Below are 27,458 nucleotides of genomic sequence, written 5' to 3' on the forward strand. Positions count from 1 at the left end.
TGAAATAATTAAAGATTATAAGTGGGTTTATATCAGCTCAGGTCAGATTTTTCAACCACATGAGTTCAAGTCTGGTTAGGCTTTGTCCCCTAATACATTGTAAATACCTTTTCAGTTCTCAAAGCTTTTAGATTTCAAGGTCGTGCATAATGGATTGTGAAATAATAACATGCGTTACGAATGAAGGCATATGAAGCAGTAGCTGGTACACATGAGCTCTCAAGTAAATGTTAATAATTACTGTTATGACCGTGCTTTCACAAACTATTTTATTTTTTTATTTTTATTTATTGAAGTATAGTTGATTAACAATGTTAATTTCTGCTGTACAGCAGACTGATTCAGTTACACGTATATATATATTCTTTTTGATACTATTTTCCATTATGGTTTATCATAGGATACTGAATATAGTTTCCTGTGCTATACAGTAGGACCTTGTTGTTTATCCATTCTATATATAATAGCTTACATCTGCTAACCCCAACCTCCCATTCCATCCCTCCCCCAACCCCCTCCCTCTTGGCAACCACAAGTCTGTTCTCTTTGTCCATGAGTCTTTCTGTTTCGTAAATGTGACACAATTGAACACATCTTAGATTCCACATGTGGTATCACATGGTATTTGTTTTCTCTTTCTGACTTACTTCACTTGGTGTGATATTCTCTGGTTGCATCCATGTTGCTGCAAGTGGCATTATTGTCTTCTTTTTTTTTTTACAGCTGAGTGATATTCCATTGTGTGTGTGTGTGTGTGTGTGTGTGTGTGTGTGTGTGTGTACCACATCTTCTTTATCCATCCATCTGTTGATGGACATTTAGGTTTCCATGTCTTAGTTCTTGTAAATAGTGCTGCTATGAACTTATGGGTGCATATATCTTTTTGGATTAGAGTTTTGTCTGTATACGTGCCCAGGAGTGGGATTGCTGGATCATATGGTAATTCTATTTTTACTTTACTGAGGAACCTCCATACTGTTTTCCATAATGGCTGTACCAATATACATTCCCACCAACAGTGTAGGAGGGTTCCCTTTTCTCCACACCCTCTCCAGCATTTGTTATTTGTAGATTTTTTAATGATGGCTATTCTGACTGGTGTGTGGTGGTACCTCATTGTAGTTTTGATTTGAATTTCTCTAATGATTAGAGATGTTGAGTGTCTTTTCATGTGCCTATTGGCCATTTGTATTTCTTCTTTGGAAAAATGTCTACATAGGTCTTCTGACAATTTTTTGATTCCGTTGTTTGTTTTTTTGTTGTTGAACTGTATGAGCTCTGTGTATATTTTGGAAATTAAGCCCTTGTTGGTCACATCATTATCAAATATTTTCTCCCATTCTGTGGGTTGGCTTTTGTTTCATGGTTTCCTTTGCTGTGCAGAAGCTTGTAAGTTTGATTAGGTTCTGTTTGTTTATTTTTGCTTTTATTTCTATTGCCTTGGGAGACTGACCTAAGAAAACATTGGTACGATTTATGTCAGAGAATGGTTTGCCTGTGTTCTCTTCTACATATTTTATGGTGTCATGTCTTATGTTTAAGTCTTTAAGCCATTTTGAGTTTATTTTTGTGTATCGTGAGAGGGTGTGTTCTGACTTCATTGATTTATATGTAGCTGTCCAACTTTCCCAACACCACTTGCTGAAGAGTCTGTCCTTTTTCCATTGTATAAGTATATTCTTGCCTTTTTTGTTGAAGATTAATTGACCATAGGTTTGTGAGTTTATTTCTGGGCTCTTTATTCTGTTCCATTGATCCATATGTCTGTTTTTGTCCAAATACCATGCCGTTTTGATTACTGTAGCTTTGTAGTATTGTCTGAAGTCTGGGAGGGTAATGCCTCCTGCTTTGTGTTTTTGCCTTAGGATTGCTTTGGCAATTCTGGGTCTTTTATGGTTCTGTATAAATTTTAGGATTATTTGTTCTAGTTCTGTGAAAAATGTCATGGGTCGTTTGATAGGGATCGCATTAAATCTGTAGATTGCTTTGGGTAGTATGGCCATTTTAACAACATTCTTCCAATCCAAGAGCATGGGCTATCATTTCTATTTCTTTGAGTCATCTTCAGTTTCCTTTACTAATGTTTCATAATTCTCAGCGTATAAGTCTTCCACCTCCTTGGTCAGGTTCATTCCTAAGTATTTTATTTTTTGAGGTGTGATTTTGAAAGGTATTGTTTTTTTACATTCCCTTCTGTTATTTCTTTGTTAGTGTAAAGAAATGCAACAGATTTCTGTATGTTAATCTTGTATCCTGCTACCTTGCTGAATTCGTTTATCAGTTCTGGTAGTTTTTGTGTGGCGTCTTTAGGGTTTTCTGTATATGGTATCATGTCACCTGCATATAGTGACCATTTTACCTCTTCCCTTTCAATTTGGATACCTTTTATTTCTTTGTCTTGTCTGATTGCTGTGGCTAGGACTTTCAGTACTATGTTGAATAGAAGGGGTGAGGGTGGGCATCCTTGAGTTGTTCCAGATTTTAGCAGGAAGGCTTTCAGCTTTTCACTGTTGAGTATTACATTGGCTGTGGGTTTGTCATAAGTAGCTTTTATTATGTTGAGACATGCTCCCTCTATACCCACTTTGGTGAGAGTTTTTATCATGAATGGATGTTGAGTTTTGTCAGATGCTTTTTCTGCATCTATTGAGATGACCATGTGGTTTTTGTCTTTTCTTTTGTTGATATGGTATATCACATTGATTGATTTGCATATGTTGAACCATCCTTGTGAAGTTGGGATGAATCCCACTTGGTCGTGGTGTATGATCTTTGTATGTGTTGTTGGATTCGGTTTGCTAATAGTTTGTTGAGGATTTTTGAATCTATAGTCATCAGAGATATTGGCCTGAAGTTTTCTTTTTTGGCGGTGTCTTTGTCTGGTTTTGGTATCAGGGTGATGGTGGCTTCATAGAATGTGTTTGGGAGTGTTTCCTCCTCCTCAAATTTTTGGAAGAGTCTGAGAAGGATCAGTATAAGTTCTTTTTTGTATGTTTGGTAGAATTTGGGTGTGAAGCCATCTGGTCCTGGACTTCTGTTTGCAGGGAGTTTGTTGACTACAGATTCTATTTCACTTCTAATATCCGTCTGTTGAAATTCTTTATTTCTTCTTGATTCCATTTTGGTGGGCTATATGTTTCTAGAAAGTTGTCCAGTTCTTCTAGGTTGTCAAATTTGTTAGCATATAATTGTTCATAGTATTCCCTTAGGGTTTTTTGTATTTCTGTGGTATTGGTCGTTATATCTCCTTTTTCCTTTCTTTATTTTGTTTCGTTGGGTTCTCTGTCTTCTTGGTGAGCCTGGCCAGAGGTTTGTCAATCTTGTTTACCCTTTCATAGAACCAGTTCTTGGTTTTATTGGCCTTTTCTATTTTTTTAATCTCTATTTTCTCTCTCATCTTTATTATTCCTTCCTTCTGGTGACTTTAGGTTTTGTTTGTTCTTCTTTTTCTAATTTTTTTAAGTGGTAGGTTAGGTTTTTTATTTGACACTTTTCTCATTTTTTTTGTTTTTTTGTTTTTTTTGAGGAAGGCCTGTATCACTATGAACTTCCCTCTAAGAACTGCTTTTGCTATGTCCCATAGATTTTTTATGGTTCTGTTTTCATTGTCATTTGTCTCGAGGTATTTTTTAATTTCCTCTTTGATTTCATCACTGATCCATTGCTTTTTTTTTTTTTTTGGTGGTATGTGGGCCTCTCACTGTTGTGGCCTCTCCCGTTTGCGGAGCACAGGCTCCGGACGCGCAGGCCCAGCGGCCATGGCTCATGGGCCCAGCCGCTCCACAGCACATGGGGTCCTGCCAGACCGGGGCACGAACCCGCGTCCCCTGCATTGGCAGGCGGACTCTCAACCACTGCGCCACCAGGGAAGCCCGATCCGTTGCTTTTTTAGTAGCATGTTGTTTAGTCTCCATGTAATCGTTTTTTCTCATTTCTTTTTCTGTGGTTGATTTCTAGTTTCATGCCACTGTAGTCAGAAAAGATGCTTGAGATAATCTCTGTACTCTTAAATTTGTTGAGGCTTTTTTTGTGCCCTAGTATGTGGTCAATCGTAGAGAATGTTCCATGTGCACTTGTGAAGCATGTGTATTCTGGTTTTCTTTTTGTTTTGTTTTGCATGTAGTGTTCTGAAACTATCAGTTAAGTCTAACTGTAGTGTTGTTTAGTATCTGTGTTGCCTTACTGATTTTTTTTTTTTTTTTTTTTTGTCTACAAGATCCATCCATTGATGTGAGTGGGATGTTTAAGTTTCCTACTATTATTCTTGTCAGTTTCTCCCTTATGTCTGTTAGTATTTGTTTTATGTATTTGGGTCCTCCTGTATTAGGTGCATATATGTTGATGTCTGTAAAATCCTCTTCTTGTATTGATCCTTTTATCATTGTATAGTGTCCTCCTTTATCTTTCTTTATGGCCTTTGTTTTAAAGTCTATTTTGTCTGATGTGAGTATTGCAACCCCTGCTTTCTTGTCATTTCCGTTTGAATGAAATATCTTTTTACATACCCTCACTTTCAATCTATGTGTGTCCTTTGCCCTAAAGTGGGTCTCTTGTAGTCAGCCTATTGTAGGCTCTTGTTTTCTTTTTAATCCAATCTGCCACTTTGTGTCTTTTGATTGGAGCATTCAGTCTGTTTACACTTAAGATGATTATTGATAGATGTGTATTTATTGCGGTTTTAAGCCTTGTTTTCCCATTGATTCTATATTTGTCCATTTGTTTTTGTTTTTCCTTGGGTGGTTTGATGATTTTCTTTTGTATTATGCTTACGTTCTCTTGTTTTTGTTTTTTTGTGAATCTGTTGTATGTTTTTGATTTGTGGTTACCCTGTTTTCAAGTATATTAACCCCATTCTGTATCTACTTGCCTTAGACTGGTAGCCATATAGCCTGAAACGCATTCTAGGAAATGAAAAAATAATCTACGTTTTCTTAATCTCCTCCCCCACATTTTAAGATTTTGATGTCCCCTTTTACATCTTTATATTCATTCTTTTGCTGTTCATTGTGGTTATCGTCATTTCACAGAAATTTTTTGATTCTTTTTTAATCTGTGTACTGGCTTATTTAGTCGATTTGCTTTTTCCTCTTTTCTATTTAGAGAAGACCTTTCAATGTTTCCTTTAGGATAGGTTTAGTGTTGCTGTATTCTTTTAGTTTTCACTTGTCTGAGAAATTCTTAATCTCTCCTTGTATTCTAAATGATAATTTTGCTGGGTAGATTATCCTAGGTTGCAGATTTTTCCCTTTCAGGACTTTGAATCAATCCCTCGCCACTCCCTTCTGGCCTGCAGTGTTTGTGTAAAGAAGTCAGCTGATAGCTTTATGGGGGTTCCCTTGTAATTAACTCCTTGTTTTTCTCTTGCTGCTGTTAGCATCTTCTCTTTAACTTTTACCATTTTTATTATAATATGTCTTGCTATAGGTCTCTTTGGGTTTACATTGTTTGGGACCCTCTGTGCCTCCTGCACTTGGATATCTGTTTACTTCTTGAGGTTTGAGAAGTTTTCAGCCATAGTTTCTTCAAATACATTTTCGATCCCCTTTTCTCTTTCTTCCACTTCTGGAATCCCTATTATGCATAGATTGGCACACTTTATATTGTCCCATAGTTCTCTTATATTGGTTTCATTTTTTTTTCATTTTGCTTTCTGTCTGCTGTCCTGATTGGGTGATTTCCATTATTCTATCTTCCAGATGATTTATTCGTTCTTCTGCATTATTTGTTTTGTTGTGGCCATGCTGCACAGCTTGCGGGATCTTAGTTTCCTGACCAGGGATTGAACCTGCACCCTCAGCAGTGAAAGCGCAGAGTCCTAACCACTGGACCACCAGGGAATTGCCTGTTCTTTTGCATTATTCATTCTACTATTCATTGCCTTTAGTTCAGTTTTCGTCTCGGCAAATGAGTTTTCTAATTTTTCTTGGTTCCTCTTTATAGTTTCTAGTTCCTTTTTACAGTATTCTGCATTTTTGTTGATATCCTTTCTTAATTCCTTCAGTATTTTCCTCATCTCCTTTTTGAAATTGGTGTCTAATAAACTGAAGAGATCTGTTTCATTGTTTGTTCTTCTAGGGGAATTTTCTTGGTCTTTTAACTGGGAGTGGTTCCTCTGCTTCTTCATTTTACTTATATTTCTCTTATTCTGTGAGTTTAGGAGAATCAGTTATCTACTGTGGTCTTAGAGGGCTATTTATATGTGGCATCATCCCTGTGTAGCGTCTGTGGATTTCATATTTTTTGGCATGAGAGCCGTTTTTAGTATGGATGCCTGTCGCCTCTTTCCTCAACGTGTGCTGGTCGTTATCCCCTTGATCGAGGGGGTGTGCAGACGCGGCAGCTGCTGCCCAGTCCTGGAGTTCTCGGCAGCGGTGGGGTCTCGTGCACCCCTGGAGCACACAGTGGGAGCAGAGGCAGCTTGCAACTGCTCCTGGGGCCTGGGAAGGCAGCTGTGGTGGCTTGCAACCACTCCTGGAGTCTGGGAGGGCAGTGGTGGTGGCAGCTGGAGACTGCTCCTGTAGCTCCTGTAGGTGGTGTCCTGCTGCCTTAGAGCGTGCACAGCGAAAAAGGCTGCAGTGGTGGGCCCCACCCCTCCCCTCCCCTCGCTCACCCCCCAAACAGTGGCACCTGGCTTCCTCTGCCTACACCCTCAGGTGTGGTTGCATCAGACTTCAGCTCCTTCAGGCTGTTTCCACGCAGCCCACCCCAGTCCTCTCCCTGGGTCTGATCTCTGAAGCGTGAGCTTCAGCACCCAGCCCCGGCCCACACTGGCAGACGCGCATCTCAGGCTGGGGAGTACAGGGCGGTGGCACAGACCTTTTGTGCAGGTCTCTCTCCATCCTAGCTGCTGCAGACTGGTTGCTGCGGTCTCCTCCAAAGCTCTGTGTCTGTCCCGCTGATCTCCATGCCGATGAAGGGACTTCCTGGGGTGCAGGAACCTGGCCTCTTTAACAGCTCCCTCCCAGGGTGCAGGTCCTGTCCCGATTCCTTTCTCACTTTCTTTCTTTTTTTTCTTTTTTCTTTTGTCCTACCTGGTTGCATGGAGATTTTCTTGCTCTTTCAGATGTCTGAGGTCTTCTGCTAGCGTTCCGTAGATATTCTGTGAGAATCATTACACATGTAGATATATTTTTGATGTATTTATGGGAGGAGGTGAGCTCCATGTCCTGCTCTTCCACCATCTTGATTGCTCCCTCCACAAACTGTTTAATGTGCCAGTTTGCCCTTATTACTTTGATTTTTCAGAAAAGAAATTCTCAGTAAATTTTAATTTGATTCTCCACCTTTTCCCTTCCTGTCTCACACTGTCTGTCTGTTTGTAACCCGTAGCTCTGGAGAATGAACTGTACCGCAACACAAAGCAGTCTTTGTTACATCACTCCATCAGTGGGTTAATGAGTGGCAAGGAGGGACCTTGTGATGACGACATAAGCGGGGATTTCTTGAAAAATCCTCTGAGACAAGATGAACTGATGGCGGGCCCAGTTATACCACAGATCCCCAGTTACCCAAATGCCAGCACGGAGAGTAGTTCCCCTGATTCCGACCTTGAGTTTGTAGCCAATACCATGGCAAGGGTGAGAGAGCTGGAGCAAGAGGCCGAGCGCTTGGAAAAAGCTTTCCAAAACTACCATCAAAGGGTCAGTCGGTGCCCCGCCAAGAGCCCATCGGCAAACAGGAGCCTGCCCACCCTGCACCTGCTGAGAGCTCTCAAGAACGTCCCTGCAGGTGCTCCTGAGAGGTGTGTGTTTGCAGAGAACAGAGTTGCCTCTCAGCAGCCTCTGTTGAATGCGCATAGAGGGGACGAGAGTGAGGTATCTGACGTGCCAGGCAGCACAGCCTCAAGGTCACACAAGGATACGGCCTCCAGACGCCTCTCCTCCACTCCCGTCCCCAAAGCAAGGAGAAGCCTTGATAGTGAGATGTACCTGGAAGGTAAGCTACTGCCACAGGGGTTGGGGATGCTCTGGATGTGGGTGGGTTGGTCCTCATCGGCCCAGGATGAGGACCGCAGGAGCGCAGCAGCAGGTCGTGGGAGCCGGGCCCAGGAGAGCCCTGCCTTTGAACCGCGGGCTCCTGGGGAACCATGGCGTCTGCCCCGAGTCGCAGTTGTTGTGGGAGGCCGTGGGACAGAGCGTCAAGTGCCAGTGTATTGCTCGGCACGGAAAGGTGCTCAGAGACTGGCACTGGCTTTGCCTTGGCTGCCGGTTACTTTCATGTGTTTTCTTGTTACCGCTGCAGTTTCATTCAGGTGCCTGAATTGTCAGTTCTGTGGATCATTTACACAACTCCACTGTTTGCAAGGATGATAGAATTCATTTTCAAAGTAATAGAATTCTTTAGAAACCACACTGCTGTCTTCTCCCCACAATCTGTAACATGCTCACCCTGGTTCCTCCTGCCTTGTAGGTCTGGGCCAGTCCCCGGCCACTGTCCCCTGTCCCGACAGAACGCCACAGCCTTCACCTGCCGAGTCCAGGTACAGCCTCTCTGTGCACTCACTCTCCAGCCCTGCGGAGCAGAAGCCCGGGTATGTACCGCCTTCTGCCCAGCCTCTGCCAAGGCTGGTTGCTGCCTATGATCTCCGTCATGGCGTGTTTGGTCTTTTAGGTGATATTAAAGACTACGTGGCAGTATAGAATTTGCAGTCAGATTGTGAGATGTGTGATCTTTGGGAATCATCTGCATTACTTGGGGGGAAAAAGACTCCTTTTAGCAAATGAGTAATTTTTACTCGTTTGCTAAACTTGATGTATAGAATATATACTATGGATGGGCTTCCCTGGTGGCACAGTGGTTGAGAGTCTGCCTGCCGATGCAAGGGACGTGGGTTCGTGCCCCGGTCCGGGAAGAGCCCACATGCCGTGGAGCCATGGCCGCTGAGCCTGCGCGTCCGGAGCCTGTGCTCCGCAACGGGAGGGGCCAAAACAGTGAGAGGCCCGTGTACCGCAAGAAAAAAAAAGAAGAATATGTACTATGGTATTAATAAGCATTTGCATAGTTCCATGAATAGACTTGGTTTATAAAGATAAAACAGATGTACAGACTCTGCAAAAGCAAATAAATTCAGTGTAAACTTAAAATAGTTTCATACATCATTAAAAAGTCACAGATATTTAGGCATTTAAATATAAGCAAATAAGTTTCCACTTTGTAAATCATTGAAATAAATTCGAAAGTGGTAGTGGGTCCTAGGATATGATGGCTGAAGCAGGATGCGGTGGGTGTGTTGAGAAGCTCGGGGGAGGGAGGGGCAGGCTGGGATTCGAGTCACATGGGGGACTCCTGCCTGTGCCCAGTCCCCATGGCAGGAGATTCTGACTCCTTTGTTCTGGGCTCAGGCCTAGGCATCTATGTGTTGATGCAGTTCTACTGTACAGAGTTGAAAACTGCCACATGTGCCTGTCCTGGTCCTCAAGTATGTAATATTTTTTATATCACTCCTTCTGTGCTAAAGCCAAGAGGAGAGGCAGGACACACATGGGCCGAGGTAGGGCACTGTGGTGTGTTGCATCTTTAGCTGGCTCATGCTAAAGGTGTGCACAGTTTTTCAAAAACTTGTCAAAAATTTTTTGTAGTTCTTTTTAAAAAAAAAAATTCCTTCTAGGAACAGCCTTGAGAGTGCAACGTTATTCTTTGTTAACAGTGGTAGTACCTACCTCACAGCATGAGGTGGTCTGGAGGAGTGGCTGAGTTAAAGTATATTAACTGTTTGGAATGATGCCTGGTGCGTGGAGAGCGCCCAGTGCACCATAGCTCTTATTCTCTATGAGTGCACGAAAAATTAATTATCTAAAGCATTTTCTTGAGTCACAAAAGGCTTTTTCATCACCCTGTGCTCTTGTGTCTTATATTATTAAAGCTTCACATTCTTGAATTTTATTCTTCCCATCCAGTCTTTATCAAAGAGAAACAGAACTTCAAGACAAAAGTGAATTTTCAAATCTGGACAAGCTAGCTTTTAAGGATCATGAGGAATTTGAACCGTCTTTTGAATGTAAGTTTAAATATTAATACTTGTTTTTATAAGTTCAAAATGTAGAAAGTTTAGTTTTGGCAAAACATACCCATTGTTATAAAAAATAAAGCAGTTACAAATTAGGACACTCATTTTATGATAAAACCACACATACAGATACAGTGCCTCGTTTTTGTATCAGAAAGATTTTCAGGTTCTGAGTTCCATTTTTTAAAAATTTCAGGATAACTAATTGCAAAGTCGGAGCTAAGCCCATAAGTGAATCCTTAATTTATGAAGTTTAGGATTGCCTCAGGTTTAAAATAAGTGACTTCTTAAAATTTGCTTTTTTTTCCTCTTTTATGGAATGTGAAAAAGTTATTTTTTTTTTGAATTATACTGATTCCATCAATTGCCTCAGATTGAGAAAACCCTTTCTTAGTTAGAGAATGGAGGTAAAAGAGTATAAGCTTAAGGGCTTCCCTGGTGGCGCAGTGGTTGAGAGTCCGCCTGCCAATGCAGGGGACACAGGTTCTGCCCCAGTCCGGGAAGATCCCACATGCCACGGAGCGGCTGGGCCCGTGAGCCATGGCCACTGAGCCTGCGCGTCCAGAGCCTGTGCTCCGCAACAGGAGAGGCCACAACAGTGAGAGGCCCGCATACCGCAAAAAAAAAAAAAAAAAAAAAAATCAGCTTAAGAGTCTAGAAACTGGTGTCCTGACTTTGGCCCTGCCTTATACTGAAGCAGGAGGCTCCGAGGTAGAACAGTCTAAAATAAGGATGTAGAGTCAACCAGCTCTGAGGTTCTTTCCGTCTTGGCAAGTCTTGGTTTTTTTTTGGTTATAGAAGCTTTGTTCATGATAGCCAGAAACTTGAAACAACCCAGGTATCCTTCAATTAGTGAATGGTTAAACAGATGATGGCAAATCTATACGGTGAACTACCACTCAGCAATTAGTGAAACAAACTGTTGATACATGCAACAGTTTGCATGGATCTGCACGGAATTAGCTTAGTGAGAAAAATCAATCCTAAGATTACATACTATAGTAACTAGTTTATGTAGCATTCTTTTTTTATTGAAGTACAGTTGATGTACAATATTATAGAAGTTACTATGTACAATATAGTGGCTCAGAATTTTTAGAGGTTATACTCCGTTTATAGTTATTATGGAGTATTGGCTCTCTTCCCTGTGTTATATCGGGAAGTCTTTTTTTTTCTTATTGGAGTATAGTTGATTTACAATGTGGAGCTAATTTCTGCTGTACAGCAAAGTGACTCAATTATATGCATATATACATTTTTTTAATATTCTTTTCCATTATGGTTTATCCCAGGAGATTGGATATAGTTTCCTGTACTCTACAGTAGGACCTTGTTGTTTATTCATTCTAAATGTAATAGTTAGCATCTACTAACCCCAGACTTCTAGTCCATCCCTCTCCCTCCCCCCTTCCCCCTTGGCAACCACAAGTCTGTTCTCTATGTCTGTGAGTCTGTTCCTGTTTCATAGATAGGTTCCTTTGTGCCATATTTTAGATTCCCCATTCAAGTGATATCATATGGACTTTGTCTTTCTCTTTCTGATGTACTTAGTATGATAATCTCTAGATCCGTCTGTGTTGATGCAGATGGCATCATTTTGTTCCTTGTTATGGCTGAGTGGTATTCCATTGTATATATGCACCACATCTTCTTTATCCATTCATCTGGCGATGGACATTTAGGTTGTTTCCTTGTCTTGGCTATTGTGAATAGTGCTGCTATGAACATAGGGGTGCATATATCTTTCTCGATTCGAGTTTTGTCTGGGTATATGCCCAGGAGTGGGATTGCTGGACCATATGATAATTCTATGTTTAGTTTTCTAAGGAACTGCTATACTGTTTTCCATAGTGGCTGCAACAACTTACATTCCCACCAACAGTGTAGGAGAGTTCTCTTTTCTCCACACCATCTCCAGCATTTATTATTTGTAGACTTTTTAACGATGGCCATTCTGAGTGGTGTGAGATGGTACCTCATTGTAGTTTTGATTTGCATTTCTCTGATAATTAGTGATGTTGAGCATCTTTTCTTTTTTTTAATAAATTATCCCAATATGTGATTCATTAATATTTAACTTATAATTTACAGAATACTTTGATTTACATATTTATTTGGTCTACCTGATTCTGTCCTTACTCTGCTAAAATATGTTCTCAACAAAATAGAGTGTTAAAACACAGTCAAATAATGGTATATCACTCCTCTTCTCAAAACCCTATACTGGCTTCTCAAGTATCCCACTCAGATTAAAAGTCCAGGTCCTTATGCTGAGGTTACCATTTCTCTCTGTGGTATTCACTGTCCCCGCACATCTTCCCTTTTTGCTTATAAAGGGGTCTCAAATTATCACCATTAGTATTACCCATTCAGTTCAGGGCCATTAAAACCAATTAAGGCATGGGACTTCCCTGGCAGTCCAGTGGTTAAGAGTCTGTGCTTCCAATGCAGGGGGCATAGGTTCCATCCCTGGTTGGGGAACTAAGATCCCACATGCTGTGGCCAAAATAAATAAATAAATAAAACCAATTAAGTCAGGTGATCTAGAACATGCACTCTGGCCCTCTTGATCTAGTTCCCTTTACTTCTCAGATTTCAGCTCACTTTCCCGGCTCATTCAGTTTAGGCACCCAGGCTTCCTGGCTCTTTTCCCAACACTGTACCCTTTTTATATATTGTCACATTCAATTTGCTAAAGTTTTGTTAAGAATCTTTGCATCTAGAGCATCTTTTCTTTACTGGCCATCTGTATGTCTTCCTTGGAGAAATGTCCATTAAAGTCTTCAGCCCATTTTTTGATTGTGTTGTTTGTTCTTTTGTTGTCGAGTTGTATGAGCTGTTTGTATATTTTGGAGATTAAGCCCTTGTTAGTCGCATCACTTGCAAATATTTTCTCCCATTCTGAGGGTTGTCTTTTCATCTTGTTTATGGTTTCCTTTGATGTGCAAAAGCTTAAAAGTTTGATTAGGTCTCATTTGTTTATTTTTGTTTTTATTTCTATTGCCTTGGGAGACTGACCTAAAAAACATTGTTACAATTTATGTCAGAAAATGTTTTCCCTAGGATTTTTCCTAGGATTTTTATGGTGTCATGTCTTATGTTTAAATCTTTAACTCATTTTGAGTTTATTTTTGTGTATGGTGAGATGGTGTGTTCTAAATTCATTAATTTACATGCAGCTGTCCAACTTTCCCAACACCACTTGCTGAAGAGACCGTCTTTTTCCCATTGTATATTCTTTCCTTCTTTGTCGAAGATTGACCCTAAGTGTATGGGTTTGTTTCTGGGCTCTGTTCCGTTTCATTGATCCATATGTCTATTTTTGTGCCAGTACTATGCTGTTTTGATTACTGTAGCTTTGTAGTACTGTCTGAAGTCTCGGAGGGAAATGCCTCCTGCCTTGTTTTTTTGCCTCAGGATTGCTTTGGCAATTCTGGGTCTTTTATGGTTCAATGTAAATTTTAGAATTATTTGTTCTAGTTCTGTGAAAAATGTCATGGGTCATTTGATAGGGATCACATTAAAGCTGTAGGTTGCTTTGGGTAATATGGCCATTTTAACAACATTGTTCCAATCCAAGAGCATGGGATATCTTCCTATTTCTTTGAATCCTCTTTAATTTCCTTATTTATGTTTCATAGTTCTCAGTGTATAAGTCTTTCACTTCCTTGGTCATGTTTATTCCTCGGTTTTTTTGTTTTTTGGGTTCTGGTGCTATTTTAAAAGGTATTGTTTTTTTACATTCCCGTTCTGTTATTTCATTGTTAGTGTAAAGAAAGGCAACAGATTTCCAAATGTTAATCTTGTTTCCTGCTACTTAGCTGAATTCATTTATTAGATCTAGTAGTTTTTGTGTGGAGTCCTTAGGGTGTTCTATATATTGAATATCGTGTCATGTCATCTGCATATAGTGACCATTTTACCTCTTCCCTTCCAATTTGGATATCTTTTATTTCTTTGTCTTGTCTGATTGCTGTGGCTAGAACTTTCAGTACTATGTTGAATAGAAGAGGTGAGAGTGGGCATCCTTGAGTTCCAGATTTTAGCAGAAAGGCTTTCAGCTTTTGGGTGTTACATTGGGTATTACATTGGCTGTGGGTTTGTCATAGATAGCTTTTATTATGTTGAGAGATGCTCCCTCTATACCCACTTTGGTGAGAGTTTTTATCATGAATGGATGTTGAATTTTGTCAGATGCTTTTTCTGCATCTATTGAGATGACCATGTGGTTTTTGTCTTTTCTTTTGTTGATGTGGTGTATCACATTGATTGATTTGCATATGTTGAACCATCCTTGTGAAGTTGGGATGAATCCCACTTGGTCGTGGTGTATGATCTTTTTTATGTGTTGTTGGGTTTGGTTTGCTAATAGTTTGTTGAGGATTTTTGCATCTGCATGCATCAAAGATATTGGCCTGTAATTTTCCTTCTTGGTGGTGTCTTTGTCTGGTTTGTCCCTGGTGTCAGGGTGATGGTGGCTTCATAGAATGTCTGGGAGTGTTCCCTCCTCAAGTTTTTGGAAGAGTTTGAGAAGAATCAGTGTAAGTTCATCTTTGTATGTTTGGTAGAATTTGGGTGTGAAGCCATCTGGTCCTGGACTTCTGTTTGTAGGAAGTTTTTTGACTATGGATTCTATTTCACTTCTAGTGATCGGTCTGTTCAAATTATTTATTGCTTCTTGATTCCATTTTGGTGGGCTGCATGTTTCTAGAAAGTTGTCCGTTTCTTCTACATTGTTGAATTTGGTGGCATATAATTGTTCATAGTATTGTCTTACGGTTTTTTGTATTTCTGAAGTATCAGTTGAGATTTCTCCTTTTTCATTTTTTTATTTTGTTTATTTGGATTGTCTCTCTTCTCTTCTTGGTGAGCCTGGCCAGAGGTTTGTTCATTTTGTTTACCCTTTCAAAGCACCAGCTCTTGTTTTTACTGATTTTTTTCTATTGTTTTTTAAATCTCTATTTTATTCATTTCCTCCCTGATCTTTATTATTTCCTTCCTTCCGCTGACTTTCAGTTTTGTTTGTTCTTTTTCTAATTCTTTGAGGTGGCATATTAGGTTATTTGAGATTTTGTTTGTTTGTTTGTTTTGAGGAAAGCCTGTATCGCTATGCACTTCCCTCTAAGAACTGCTTTTGCTGTGTCCCATAGATTTTGTATGGTTGTGTTTTCATTGCCATTGGTCTCAAGGTATTTTTAATTTTTCTTTTTTTAAAAAAAAATTTGTTTATTAATTTATTTGGTTGTGCCAAGTCTTGGTTGTGGCACGTGGCATCTTTGTCACCATGTGTGGGATCTTTGTTGCAGCATGTGGGATCTTTAGTTGCGGCACACGGGATCTAGTTCCCTGACCAGGGATCGAACCCAGGCCCCCTGCATTGGGCATGCAGAGTCTTAACCACTTGACCACCAGGCAAGTCCCTAATTTTCTTTTTGAATTCCTCATTGACCCATTGGTTTTTTAGTAACATGTTGTTTAGTCTCTGTGTAATCGTTTTTTTCTCATTTCTTTTTCTGTGCTTGATTTCTGGTTTCATGCTGTTGTGGTCAGAGAAGATGCTTGAAATAATTTCTGTATGCTTAAATTTGTTGAGGTTAGTTTTGTGCCCTAGTATGTGGTCAGTCTTAGAGAATGGTCCATGTGCACTTGAAAAGAATGCATATTCTGTTCTTTTTCTTGGATATAATGTCCTGAAAATATCAATTCTAACCTCTCTACTGTATCATTTAGGACCTCTGTTGCCTTATTGATCTTGTCCAGAAGATCTGTCCATTGATGTTAGTGTGTGTTAAAATCTCCTACTACTATTGTATTCCCATCAGTTTCTCCCTTTATGTCTGTTAGTATTTGTTTTATGTATTTGGGTGCCTCCTGTATTACGTGCATATATGTTGATGCGTGTAAAAGCCTCTTCTTGTATTGATCCTTTTACCATTATATAGTGTCCTTCTTTATGTTTCTTTATGATCTTTGTTTTAAAGTCTATTTTGTCTGTTATGAGTATTGCAACTGCTGCATTCTTGTCATTTCCGTTTGCATGATATCTTTTTCCATCCCTCACTCTCCATCTATGTGTGTCCTTTGCGCTAAGGTGGGTCTCTTTGTAGGCAGCATATTGTAGGCTCTTGTTTTTTAATCCAGTCTGCCACTGTGGTTGTTTTTTTTAATTAATTAATTTATTTATTTGGTAGTGCTGGGTCTTAGTTGCAGCACATTGGCTCCTTAGTTGCGGCAGGTGGGCTTCTTAGTTGCAGCATGCCTGTGGGATCTAGTTCCCTGACCAGGGATTGAACCTGGGCCCCCTGCATTGGGAGCACGGAGTCTTAACCACTGCGCCACCAGGGAAGTCCTGTGTATTTTTATTGGAGCGTTCAGTCCATTGACATTTAAGGTACTTATTGATACATATGTATTTATTGCCATTTTAAATCTTGTTTTCCAATTGATTCTATGTTTCTTCTTTGTTCCTTTTTGTGGTTTGAGGATTTCCCTTTATGCTTGTGTTTTCTTTCTGGTTTTTGTGAATCTATTGTATGTTTTTGACTTGCAGTTGCCCTGTTTTTCAAGTATGTGAACCCCTTCCTGTATCTGCTTGTTTTAGACTGATAGTCATATAGGCCCAAACACATTCTTAAAAAAGTCTACATTTTCTTACTTTCCTTCCCCACCTTTTATGGTTTTGATGTCCTTTTTTTTTACGTCTTCATGTTTATCCTTTTGCTGTTCCTTGTTTTATTGTCGCTTTCACAAATTGGTTTTTGATTTTTTCTTTTTGATCTATATATACTGGCTAATTTAAGTGATTTACTTTCCAGTAGTGATTTCGTCCTTCCTGTATCTTTTTGTTTCTTTTCTATTTAGAGAAGACCTTTCAATATTTCTTTTCAGATAGGTTTAGTATTGCTGTTTTCTTTTTGTTTTTGCTTGTCTGAGAAATTCTTTATTTCTCCTCCTCTTCTAAATGATAATCTTGCTGGGTAGAGTATTCTAGGTTACAGATTTTCCCATTTCAAGACTTTGAATATATTTTGCCACTCACTTCTGGCCTGCAGCATTTCTTTAGAAAAATTAGCTGATAGCCTTATGGGAGGGTTCCCTTTTAATTAATCTTTGTTTTAAGTTTTTTTTAATCTTAATTATCTTTTAATCTTTTAATTAATCTTTTAATCTTTGTTTTTCTTTTGCTGCCTTTAGAATTCTCTCTTTAACTTTTGCCATGTTTATTATAATATGTCTTGGTATAGGTCTACTTTGCGTTTACCTTATTTGGAACTCTCTGTGCTTCCTTATCTAGATATCTGTTTCTTTAGGCTTGGCAAGTTTTCAGCCATAGTTTCTTCAAATACATTTTTTATCCCCTTTTTTCTTTCTTCTCCTTCTGGAATCCCCATTATGGGTAGATTGACCTGCTTTATATTATCCCATTGGTCTCTTACATTGCTTTGTTTTTTCATTTGGTTTTCTGTCTGCTGTTTTGATTGTGTAATTTCCATTATTCTGTCTTCCAGATCACTTATTGTTTCTTCATTATTCATTCTGGTATTCATTGCCTTTAGCTCCCCTTTAGTATTGGCAAATGAATTTTCTAATTTTTCTTAGCTCCTCATAGTTTCTAGTTCCTTTTTATAGTTATCCACATTTCTGTTGATAGCCTTCCTTAATTCCTTCAGTAGTTTCTTTTCTTTCTTTTTTTTTTTTTAACTCAGTGTCTGTTAGACTGAAGAGGTCTGTTTCACTGTTTGTTCCTTCAGGGGAATTCTCTTGGTCTTTTACCTGGGAGTGGTTCCTCTGCTTCTGCATTTTACTTATATTTCTCTTACTCTGTGAATTTAGGAGAAACAGTTATCTACTGTGGTCTTGGAGCGCTATTTATATGCAAAAGCTTCCCTGCATAGCTTGTGTGAGTTTAGTATTCTTTTTGCGTGAGGGCCGTTTTTGGTTTGGATGTTTACCGTCTCTTTCCTCAGTGTGTGCTGGTTGTTATCCCTGTGATAGGGGCTGTGCAGGTGTGCGGCCAAAACATCCTCCCAGGAGGGCAGGGGCAGTGATTGGTGCCCGGTTGTGGGATCCTCAGCAGTGGCAGTGGTTGCACCCGCCCCCAGAGCTTGTGTAAGTGGTGCCCTGCCACCTGAGAGTGCGCATGGAGAAGCTCCTATGGTGGTCCCGCTCCTTTCCTTGCGCGTCCCCCAACAACGGCGCCTTGCCTATCTGGCCGTCCCAGGCTTCTTCCCATACTCCCCCAGTTATGACACACCACACCCGAGCGCCCTCAGGCTATCTCCCCGGTTCTGACCTCTGAAGCCTGAGCCTCAGCACCTAGCCCCCAACCACCCCAGCAGGCTGAGGGGTGCCGGGTGGTAGCACCAGCCATCTGTGCAGGTCTCTGTTTCCCCACCAGTGAGGGGACTTGCCAGGGTGCGGAAACCTTTCCTTTTTTGCAGTTCCTTCCCACGGGCGCAGGTTTTGTCCCGATTCCTTTCTCTCTTTTTTTTTTTCTTTTTTCTTTTATCCTACCCACTCACCTGGCGTTTTCCTCACCCTTCTGGAAGTCTGAGGTTCTCTGCCAGTGTTCAGTCGATGTTTTGTGAGAATCGTTCCACGTGTAGATGTATTTTTGATGTATTTGTGGGAGAAGGTGAGCTCCATGTCCTACTCCTCCACCATCTTGATCCAATCCCCCAGGAAGTCTTTATATTTGTATATTAACCTATTGTTTGCCTTGTGAGCTTCATCCTCAAGTCCGAGTGTATAGTATTTTGAATAGGTAAACGAAAGGGCTTAGTATGTTTTACCAAATCTTTGTAACCAACTTCATTAACTTTGTTAAATCATTGATATTTAAATAGAATTCAAATGATTATCTGCCAAGCCAGGTGAATTCTTCTGTCACTGGATTGATTTTCCTACTGGGTAACAAATTGAATTTGTAAATGAATCTCCTAAGAATGCTTTGAGAAACAGATACATTGACAAGTGGCTAGGCTGACTTCCTAGAATCCTGTAAGGAAAGAGCTGGCCCAGTTGCTTTGTCTGAAACTTAAATGCTCAGCAAGGAGTTATCCCCACCCTCCCTTCTCTTGCTGCTGCTGTGAAGGACTCATGGGGGACTCGTTTGCACCTCATGTAGATGCAGGGAACGTACCGAGGCAGTTTGAGATGGACGGCCTCCATCCTGCTGGCAACGTGCCTCATGTGGACGGTGCTGCAGCCACTGTGCCTGCCAGACGTGTCTCTTATCAGTACCCAAGTAAGTTTTTCTTTAACTAATGAGATATGTTAATAATAATAATTAATATTATTTTTCTTTCTCTTTGCTTCCTTCATGCCTTAAAAAATTAGGAAAGTTAACCCTTTATATTTCAGTCTTCAGAAAAGCTGATGATATTGGAGGAAAAGTGATCATCAGACTTAACTTGTCTGGCCCACTTTGTCTCTCCCTCTCCCTTCTCCAGACTCCCCCCTTCCCTTAGCAGCCTGTGGAGGGGGAGATGGGAGCTTTGGTTCGGGGCTTGGCCAATAGCCAGGTCATTTTCTCCTTGGAGCAAAGTGCTGAAGCCTTATACTGGCAATTCCTCAAGTAAAACCACCTACTAGTCGTTTGCAAATTCTGAGAACATCATCCCCCAAACCTACGTAAAGCCTCTTGTAAGCAGTTTGTTTGAAGTCACAGTACTCAGGAATATGTGAGTTGCTGACAGAAGCAAGAGTTTTTTGAGAGGGTTGATTTTGCTGATTCCCACGTAAATCATTCTGGAAAGCACTCTTTCAGGGCAGCTTGATCAAGAGCTTTTTCTGTGCTGGGCACTTTCATGGAGGCTGGGAATTCAGCAGTGAACCAGCCCAAGTCCCTGCTTCACAGAGCTTCTAGTGAAAGGGTGGGATGGTCAGCAAGCCATCACCAAGGACCTCCAGTCGGATGGGTACTGAGTAGGGATGGTGGCCACCTGAGAGCGGACCTGATGGGCAGCCGTCTGGCAGAGATGGGAATAAAAATAATAGAATAGGGCTTCCCTGGTGGCACAGTGGTTGAGAGTCCGCCTGCCGATGCAGGGGACACGGATTCGTGCCCTGGTCCGCGAAGATCCCACATGCCGCAGAGCGGCTGGGCCCATGAGCCATGGCCGCTGAGCCTGCGCGTCCCGAGCCTGTGCTCCACAACGGGAGAGGCCACAGCAGTGAGAGGCCCACGTACCGCAAAAAAAAAAAATAATAATAGAATAAGGAAAACCAACTGAGTAGATAGGTGTTCTGCCTCTGAGATGGAATGGAGATTATAATAATGGCTTTTTAAATGATTATTAAGTAGTGTGGCCACATTTTGATCATTGAGAAATTCTCTGCTGTTCATGTGACCTCTGCATCTGGGCCCAAAGAGAAATGAAAAGGCTGAAATTTGGTATCTTTGAGGTGCCCAGTGGAAAAGCTTCTTTTTTTTTTTTTTTAAACTCTTAATCCAAAGAGGTTTTTGTCCAAGAGGTTTTTGTATGCCACTCTGCAGCCACAAAGTATACCCCACGGCAAAGAAGGAGCCCTTTTTTCTTCCTTCTTTAACTTTTTAAATTGGCACCAAACAGCATTCCTATCTGAGGTCCCTGTTCCATGTGAGAAAGCGACACCATTTGGGAGTGACCCTTCTCCCCCAGCAAGGAGGCAGAAGGTTGCATTTCTGCCTGTGGAAATGACCAGCTGCCGCCTCTGGTGTTCAAGTTCATGGCCAGGATCAAGGGACAGAGAAGACTGTTACCTCTCTCCTATTAGGAAAGCTAGCTCAGTTCTGTTGGTGATGTAGAACAGGGCATGGCAAAGAGGTTCAAAGTCCTCTGGTGTAAATCTACGAGTTTGTCTGTTTCTCAGCATTGTTTAGGGGGGAAGAAATGAGGTTGTAGACTGGAGCTGGTGGAGAAAGGTCAGCATAATCATCAGCAGGATTGGAATTTAATTAAACCTGTGAGGCACAGGGACTTGTGCTGTGGGCTATAGGGAGTCAACACATAATTAAAGCATGGGCCTCGCCTGGAAGGAATAGAAGTAGTAAAAAGATACACAGGGTTTGGGGCAAGGCAGGCACGAAATACCGTGTGAATATGGCGCTGGAGAGGCTCCCTGTCCCTGTGGGGACACGTAGGTGCGCTTGGGTTGGGGCTCGCGGGGTAGGTAGGGTTTTGTGGGAGGGGTGGCGGGGGAGGGAGCGTGTCGGGTCGGGGAGCCCGCGGACGCGAGGGTGGGAGCAGGCAAGAGCAGCTGGAGTCGGGGATTGGTGAGTGTGCTGGCGCGGGGATAGGGTGTTTCAGGTGCAGGAGTGGTGGTGATGGGGAGGAAGTCAGTGCAGAAAGAAAAAGGCAGGGTGTCGGGGCCTAGGCTGCTGTGGGTGTGGACCCTGCCAGAGCAGAGACGACACACAGCAAATCCTGGCCTTCAGGGAGTGACTGGTGCTAACGAAGCGGGGTTGTTTGAAGGCCAAGCGACTGGTGTTGGGGAGAGCGTAGACTCCGGTAGTGGAGCTGTGCAGGAGCTGGTGGTAAGGACCCTCACCACAGCAGTGGGAACCGGAGGCAGAAGCCATAAGCCCTGGTGGCTTGCTGGGCAGAGCGTAGGAAGAGCGCAGTGAAAGGGACAGGAATGCAACTGGCAGGGAACTGCCCCGCTGACAGCACGGATGTGAGGCCTGGGAGAGAGATCAGGATGAGAGAGAATGTGTGGGGATGACCAGGACGGAGGTGCTAACCAAAACCCCGGGGAGGGATCAGCCCGGAGGAAGTGGGGTGACGGCAAGGTGGCCCGAGCGGGGAAGTGGGGAGGGTGGTGGTTTTGTCGTGCTCCGGGCTCAGGAGACTCGAGTGCCTCTGTGGGAGTGGGTGGCGGGTGGGGAGTGACAAAAGTGCTGTGGAAGTAAATGGGGACAAATGTGTGTGCATCAGAATCCTAAGGATGGGGCGGGCTTGGAAACCAATGCAGAGGCAGAAATGCAGGGCTTGCCTTGGCAAGGATGGAGGAAGGAGGAGATGGGGGCGGAGGGGAGGACAGTGGATGTCGTGGTGCTGAGGATGACCTGGGCTCATCTCAGTGAGGTGAGAGGTGGGCGGCGCTCGCTCCCGGGAGTGGGTCTGGAGCCTCGAAGGCCGTGAGTGGGGAACAGTTGCTCAAAGTAGGTGCACAGAGGCGGCCGAGAATCACGCGGTCTCCCTGGGGCTTGGCAAGGCCCCTGCCAAAGCCGATCCCAAGTTTGTTTGAAAAGTCTGCTGCTGGAAGCTGTTGATTCTTTATCTTCTGTCTCGTTAGGTGTAGATCAGAAACCACTTGGAGAACAGGAGGAAGAAGAAACAATATGGGAACAACAAGCAAAGGAACGAAGTCAGGGAGAAGAGCAGAGGCAGAGCAGGTGGCAAGAAGCTCTGGAAAGGGAACGGCAAGAAGTAGAAAAGCTGGATCAGGAAAGGGTGAGGATGCGCAGTGAGTTCTCTGTCCTAGCCGCTTCGTGGCCCCCTGCAGCAAGTGCCCTGCTCTTGGGAGGGTGAGTCCTTCGTGTGTCCTGAAGTCCTAGGAGCGGCAGATAAGTGAACAAGCCACTGGTGGCCTCCGACCCTCTTCTTTGCTGGAGAGCACTGAGGACGGCTGCGGGGCGTGCAGGCCTCGTGCCTTTCCTGGTTCAGGGTAGCATGGCCAGCCCCATTCATGTGCATCCTCATCTGGTCCTGAAAACAGGCTCGGAAACGAGGAGGACCTTGTTTTGCTGTTGATCTTCTCGTTGCAAATGAGGTTGAAAGAAGAGACTCGCAGGGTTGGCTAGCTGGGACTCAAGGAACCCCAGGGAGGTGGCTTCCGGGGCACCCCTGCCCTCCGCGTTTGGTGCTCTTCTGGCCCTGGTTCTGGTCCCAGATGGGTGACTCGGGCCACTTCGCCTGCCTGCTGAGGCTTATGTGAACTAATCCTCCGTGTGAGGGGTCCTTGGCCTCCTGGTTAATGTGGTCTACAGCACAGGACAGTTGAGGCAGATTCATCCTTTCCTTCATTGAGATGACAGGTTTTTATCCCCCTTTGATAGTAGCAATGACTTCAGTTAAAAAAAGAAACAGTTCTCTGGCATGCAGGTTGTACTTAAAGGATCAGGATTATATTACTGTGCATTTTTCAACCCTTAGAAGTTTTAAAAGATGTCATTGTATATTTCTTATTTTGGCCCTCACCTGTTTCAGAGGCTAATTGAAGAATCGTTGAAGATGGAAATGGAAAAAGAATTCGAAATGAGCATTCAGGAAACGAAAGACAAATCTAAATCTGTCTGTAGTGAAAATCCTTTAGAGAAGTACATGAAGATCCTCCAATGGGGTCAAGACCGGGATACCACAGATAAGGTGCCGATGCTGTGGACGGGCGTCTGTGGGTGCGGGTGCCGAGGGCTTCTGTGGTTTACTTGAAACCTGGGGGATTAGGATCTGCCTTCTCCACTGGGGACAAAGGTAAAAGCATAGATAGTCCAGAGTTCACATGGAGCCTCAGTACACTCCTGACAAAATGTCATCCCTTTTGCTTGGGTAAAAGATTGAAGAGATTTTGATTTGTCAAAGTTTGTGAAAGTTGGGATGTCTCTATTATTTTAAGAACAAGAAATAAATGTAATGAAAGCCCTATGAACAAATACTGAACGCATTAGCCCTAAGACAGTAATATTTGATGTAAGTCTAAAGTACTATGGGTGTTGAGAATGCCTTCCAGGTAGTTTATTCTGATGTGCTTGCTAAACGTCAAGTTTAAAAGTCACTGCTTTTTTAGACGCTTAAATTACATATATATTTCAAAAGTAGTTCTTAGAGAAATCATAAAGTGTTTAATAAAATGAATCCACATCTAATTGCAAAATTCTTCTCCCCGCCCCTTTGTGTCAGAGTTCAAAAAAGGTGGTCATAGAGGACTCACAAGTGGACACACTGCCATCTAGTGACAAAGATGAAAGGTATGGCGTCCCCTACGTTGTGTTCTTGTGCAAACCATTATCATATTGCTGCTTTTGTCAGCCAGGGAAAGGTTCAGATATCTGAGTTTGCCTTTAAGAAACTGAATCAGTCAAAATGACTGACTTAAAAAAAAAAATCGATTGCATTTTGTAACCTGTGAAATTGCTACTGATGCAGATCGTAAGCAAGGGCAGAAATCCCACAGGGAAGGAAAGAGAGCATGACAGAGATCCCTGAATAAACTTAACAAGAATTTAACAAATTTTTAAATTTTTTGTCTTTCCCTAATTTAGTTTGACAGGCTTTTCTCACGAGGAACCAGATGACACTTGGTAACCGTGTTCTTGCTGTGCAGCTGCTTACTCAGATACTGTAACTAAAGGCCTATGATTTCTCTGTGATAAGACGAAATGCTCAATAAAAAATCATGTGTGATCCAGTGTGATTTTTTTTTTCATAATTCTGTTTGGTACTATAGTGTATAAATGAAAAATAAGTGACATCTGTGGGGCGGGGGGATGAATTGGGAGATTGGGATTGACATATATATACTAATATGTATAAAATAGATAACTAATAAGACACTGCTGTATAAAAAATAAAATACAGTTCAAAAAAAACACAAAGGGACACCTCTTCAGCATGTCTCATTCTTAGGCCCTTCATTACACTGAAATGAGCTGCTAATTTTTTTTTTTGCATTTTTGTCTTAGGTTATGGCTACTTGAAAACTTACCTTATTGGTCAAGTTCTAGGCCTGCATTTTGGAAGTTTCATCTGTGTTCCTTCCTCTCCAGAGTCGGGCTACCAGCTGTCAAACAGAAGGCCATCTTCCCTGACACTCTTGTTTGTGATTTGTCCCTGAACATAGAGACACGGGTTTTTCTATTCTAGGCTCTAGAAATAGTATTATATCACCTCTGGTCTTTTACTTTTGACATCTTTTTCTTGATAATCAACACAAACCCTTCTGAAATGGTGATAAAAGAGAAGGTAACATTTATCGAGCACTTGCTGTGTGCCAGGTATAGTTTTAAACCTTTATAGGTATTAACTCATTTAGTGCTTGTATCAGCCATACAAAGTGTAGGTACTGTGAGTGTCCACATTTTACAGATCAGGAAACGCGAGGCACAGTGAGGTTAGTGACTTGGCCAAGGTCTCATGGCCATCAGGTCACAGAGCCCAGATGTATACCCAGGTGTCGAGACCAGTACTGCCTCTGACCTGGGCTGTTCTGGAGCTGGTCTGGTGGAAGACATCCTGGGACTTGCAGTGGGTCACCCATCAGATGTCCCTCTCCAGAATGACCTTTAGAAACCACACATCGCCCAAATCTAGGAAACTGCAATCAAATGCAGCACCAGCATAACTTCCACAAAGGGAAGAGGGGACTCATTTGCTCGCCCTCCCCTTCATCTTTGTACCCGTGCAGCTCTCAGCCCAGCGTCTGGCTTGCACGTGGGAGTGTCTCGGAAAAGTTCTTTAATGACACTGCCGGTATAGTCACCAAAAAGTGCACACAGAACTCCTCTGAGGGTGCCTGGCCTTAGGGGTTTTCCAGGACGTGAGACTTTCAGTGCTAACAGGTGGTCACCCAGCATCTAGCACAGGCAGGGCTGGGCTGGTCTGTCTGCTCAGTAAAACCCTAGAGGATTCCTTTCCCTTTATGTATACAGACTGGGCTCAATTGTCGTTGCCGGTGAAACTTGTTTGGCCTTTAAGTTCCATGACAAAGCGGGAAGGAGATTTGCGGATATTTATTATTCCTTAGGCTTCTAAGGAATTTTTCATTTAAGTATACCTTTGAAAATAATGTGAAGAAATTAGTTGTCCAGGCATCGTTCATTATTACACTTTGCCCATCATACACAGAGCCTCATCGCCACCAAGAACTTGGCATCTTCTCTTTCAACAGCACCTCAGGTAACTTTCTTTTTCCCTTCCAGCTTTGAGATATAATGGATGTATGACATTGTGTGAGTTTAAGCTATAGAACATGTTGATTTGATATACTTGTATTGCAAACTGATAAACACCAGAGCATTAACACCTGCATCATGCCACATAATTACCACTTGGTGACAACATTTAAGATCTACTCTAAGCAACTTTCAAGTAGATAGTACAGTGTGAACTATAATCATCCTGCTGTACATTAGATCCCCTGAACTGACTCATCTTCCAACTGCAAGTTTGTGCTCTTAGACCAACATCTCCTCTTCCCCACCCCCAGCCCTTGGCAACCACCATTTTTGTCTGTTTCTACGAGTTCAGCTTTTTTAGATTCCACGTATAAGTGAGATAATACAGACCTTGTCTTTGTCTACCTTGTGTCACTTAACATAATGCCCTTAAGTTCCAGCCACGTTCGTGCAAATGGCAGAATTTCCTTTTTTCTGATGGTTGAATAATATTCCACTGTGGTTATGTATACCACATTTTCTTTATTCATTCATCCTTTGATGGACGCTCGGGTCCTTTCCTATCTTGGCTATTGTGAATAATGCTGCAGTGAGCATAGCAATGCAGATATCTCTTCAAGATTGTGTTTTCATTTCCTTTAAATACCCAGAAGTGGAATTGCTAGATCATATGGTAGTTCCATTTTTAATTTTTTGAGGAAACTCCATAGTGTTTTCATAGTGGCTGTACCAATTTACATTCCTACCAGCGGTGCACAAGGGTCCCCTTTTTTCCACATCGTCAACACTTGTTATCGCTTATCTTTTTGATGATAGCTATTTAAGTATGTACAAGGTGATATCTCATTGTAGTTTGGATTTGCATTGCCCTGATGATTAGTTAAGTTGAGCACCTTTTCATGTACCTGTTAGCCACTCGTATGTTGTCTCTGGAGAAATTGTCCATTTAGTTCCTCTGCCCATTTTTTAATTGAATGGCTTGGGGTTTTTTTTTGCTATTGAGTTGTATGAGTTCTTTATATATTTTGGATATTATTCCTTTATCAGAAACATGGTTTGCAAATATTTTCTCCCATTCTGTAGATTACCTTTTCATTTTGTTGATTATTTCCTTTGCTGTGCAGAAGCTTTTTAATTAATGTAGTCTCACTTGTTTGATTGGATACAAAAAGCAAAAATAAAGAAAATCATCATCAAGACCAATGTTTACCCCCTATGGTTTCAGGTCTTACGTTCAAGTCTTTAATCCATTTGGAGTTGATTTTTGTGTATGGTGTAATGGGGTCAAGTTTCATTCTTTTGCACTCACCTATACAATTTTCCCAACACCACTTATTGATGAGGCTATTTTTTCCCTCTTATATAGTCTTGGCTCCTTTGTTAGAAATCAATTGACCATATATACATGGGTTTATTTCTGGGCTCTGTATTCGGTTCCATTGATCTATATGTCTGTTTTTATGCAAATAGCACACTGTTTTGATTACTATAGCTTTGTTGTATAGCTTGAGGTCAGGAAGAATGATGCTTCCAACTGTGTTTTTTCTTAAAATTGCTTTACCTATATGGGGTTTC

General features: G+C 41.8%; 1 protein-coding gene across 3 annotated transcripts in view; it reads left to right on the forward strand.

Annotated features, from left to right (window-relative positions):
* OFD1 (OFD1 centriole and centriolar satellite protein) overlaps positions 1–24,382 on the forward strand; it is a 71,554-nt gene extending 47,172 nt beyond the window's left edge. For all 3 annotated transcript variants that reach the window (XM_079909870.1, XM_079909869.1, XM_079909871.1), the window contains exons 16-23: positions 7,330–7,935; positions 8,410–8,530; positions 9,897–9,997; positions 19,134–19,253; positions 22,286–22,443; positions 23,200–23,358; positions 23,890–23,957; positions 24,252–24,382. In XM_079909870.1, coding sequence (XP_079765996.1) covers positions 7,330–7,935; positions 8,410–8,530; positions 9,897–9,997; positions 19,134–19,253; positions 22,286–22,443; positions 23,200–23,358; positions 23,890–23,957; positions 24,252–24,294 — 1,376 coding nt within the window. In that variant the 3' untranslated portion in view covers positions 24,295–24,382. The remainder of the gene's footprint in view (positions 1–7,329; positions 7,936–8,409; positions 8,531–9,896; positions 9,998–19,133; positions 19,254–22,285; positions 22,444–23,199; positions 23,359–23,889; positions 23,958–24,251) is intronic.
* The last annotated feature ends 3,076 nt before the right edge of the window (positions 24,383–27,458 follow it).

This window comes from Stenella coeruleoalba, assembly GCF_951394435.1.
Source record: "Stenella coeruleoalba genome assembly, chromosome: X".
NCBI classification, from domain to species: domain Eukaryota; kingdom Metazoa; phylum Chordata; class Mammalia; order Artiodactyla; family Delphinidae; genus Stenella; species Stenella coeruleoalba.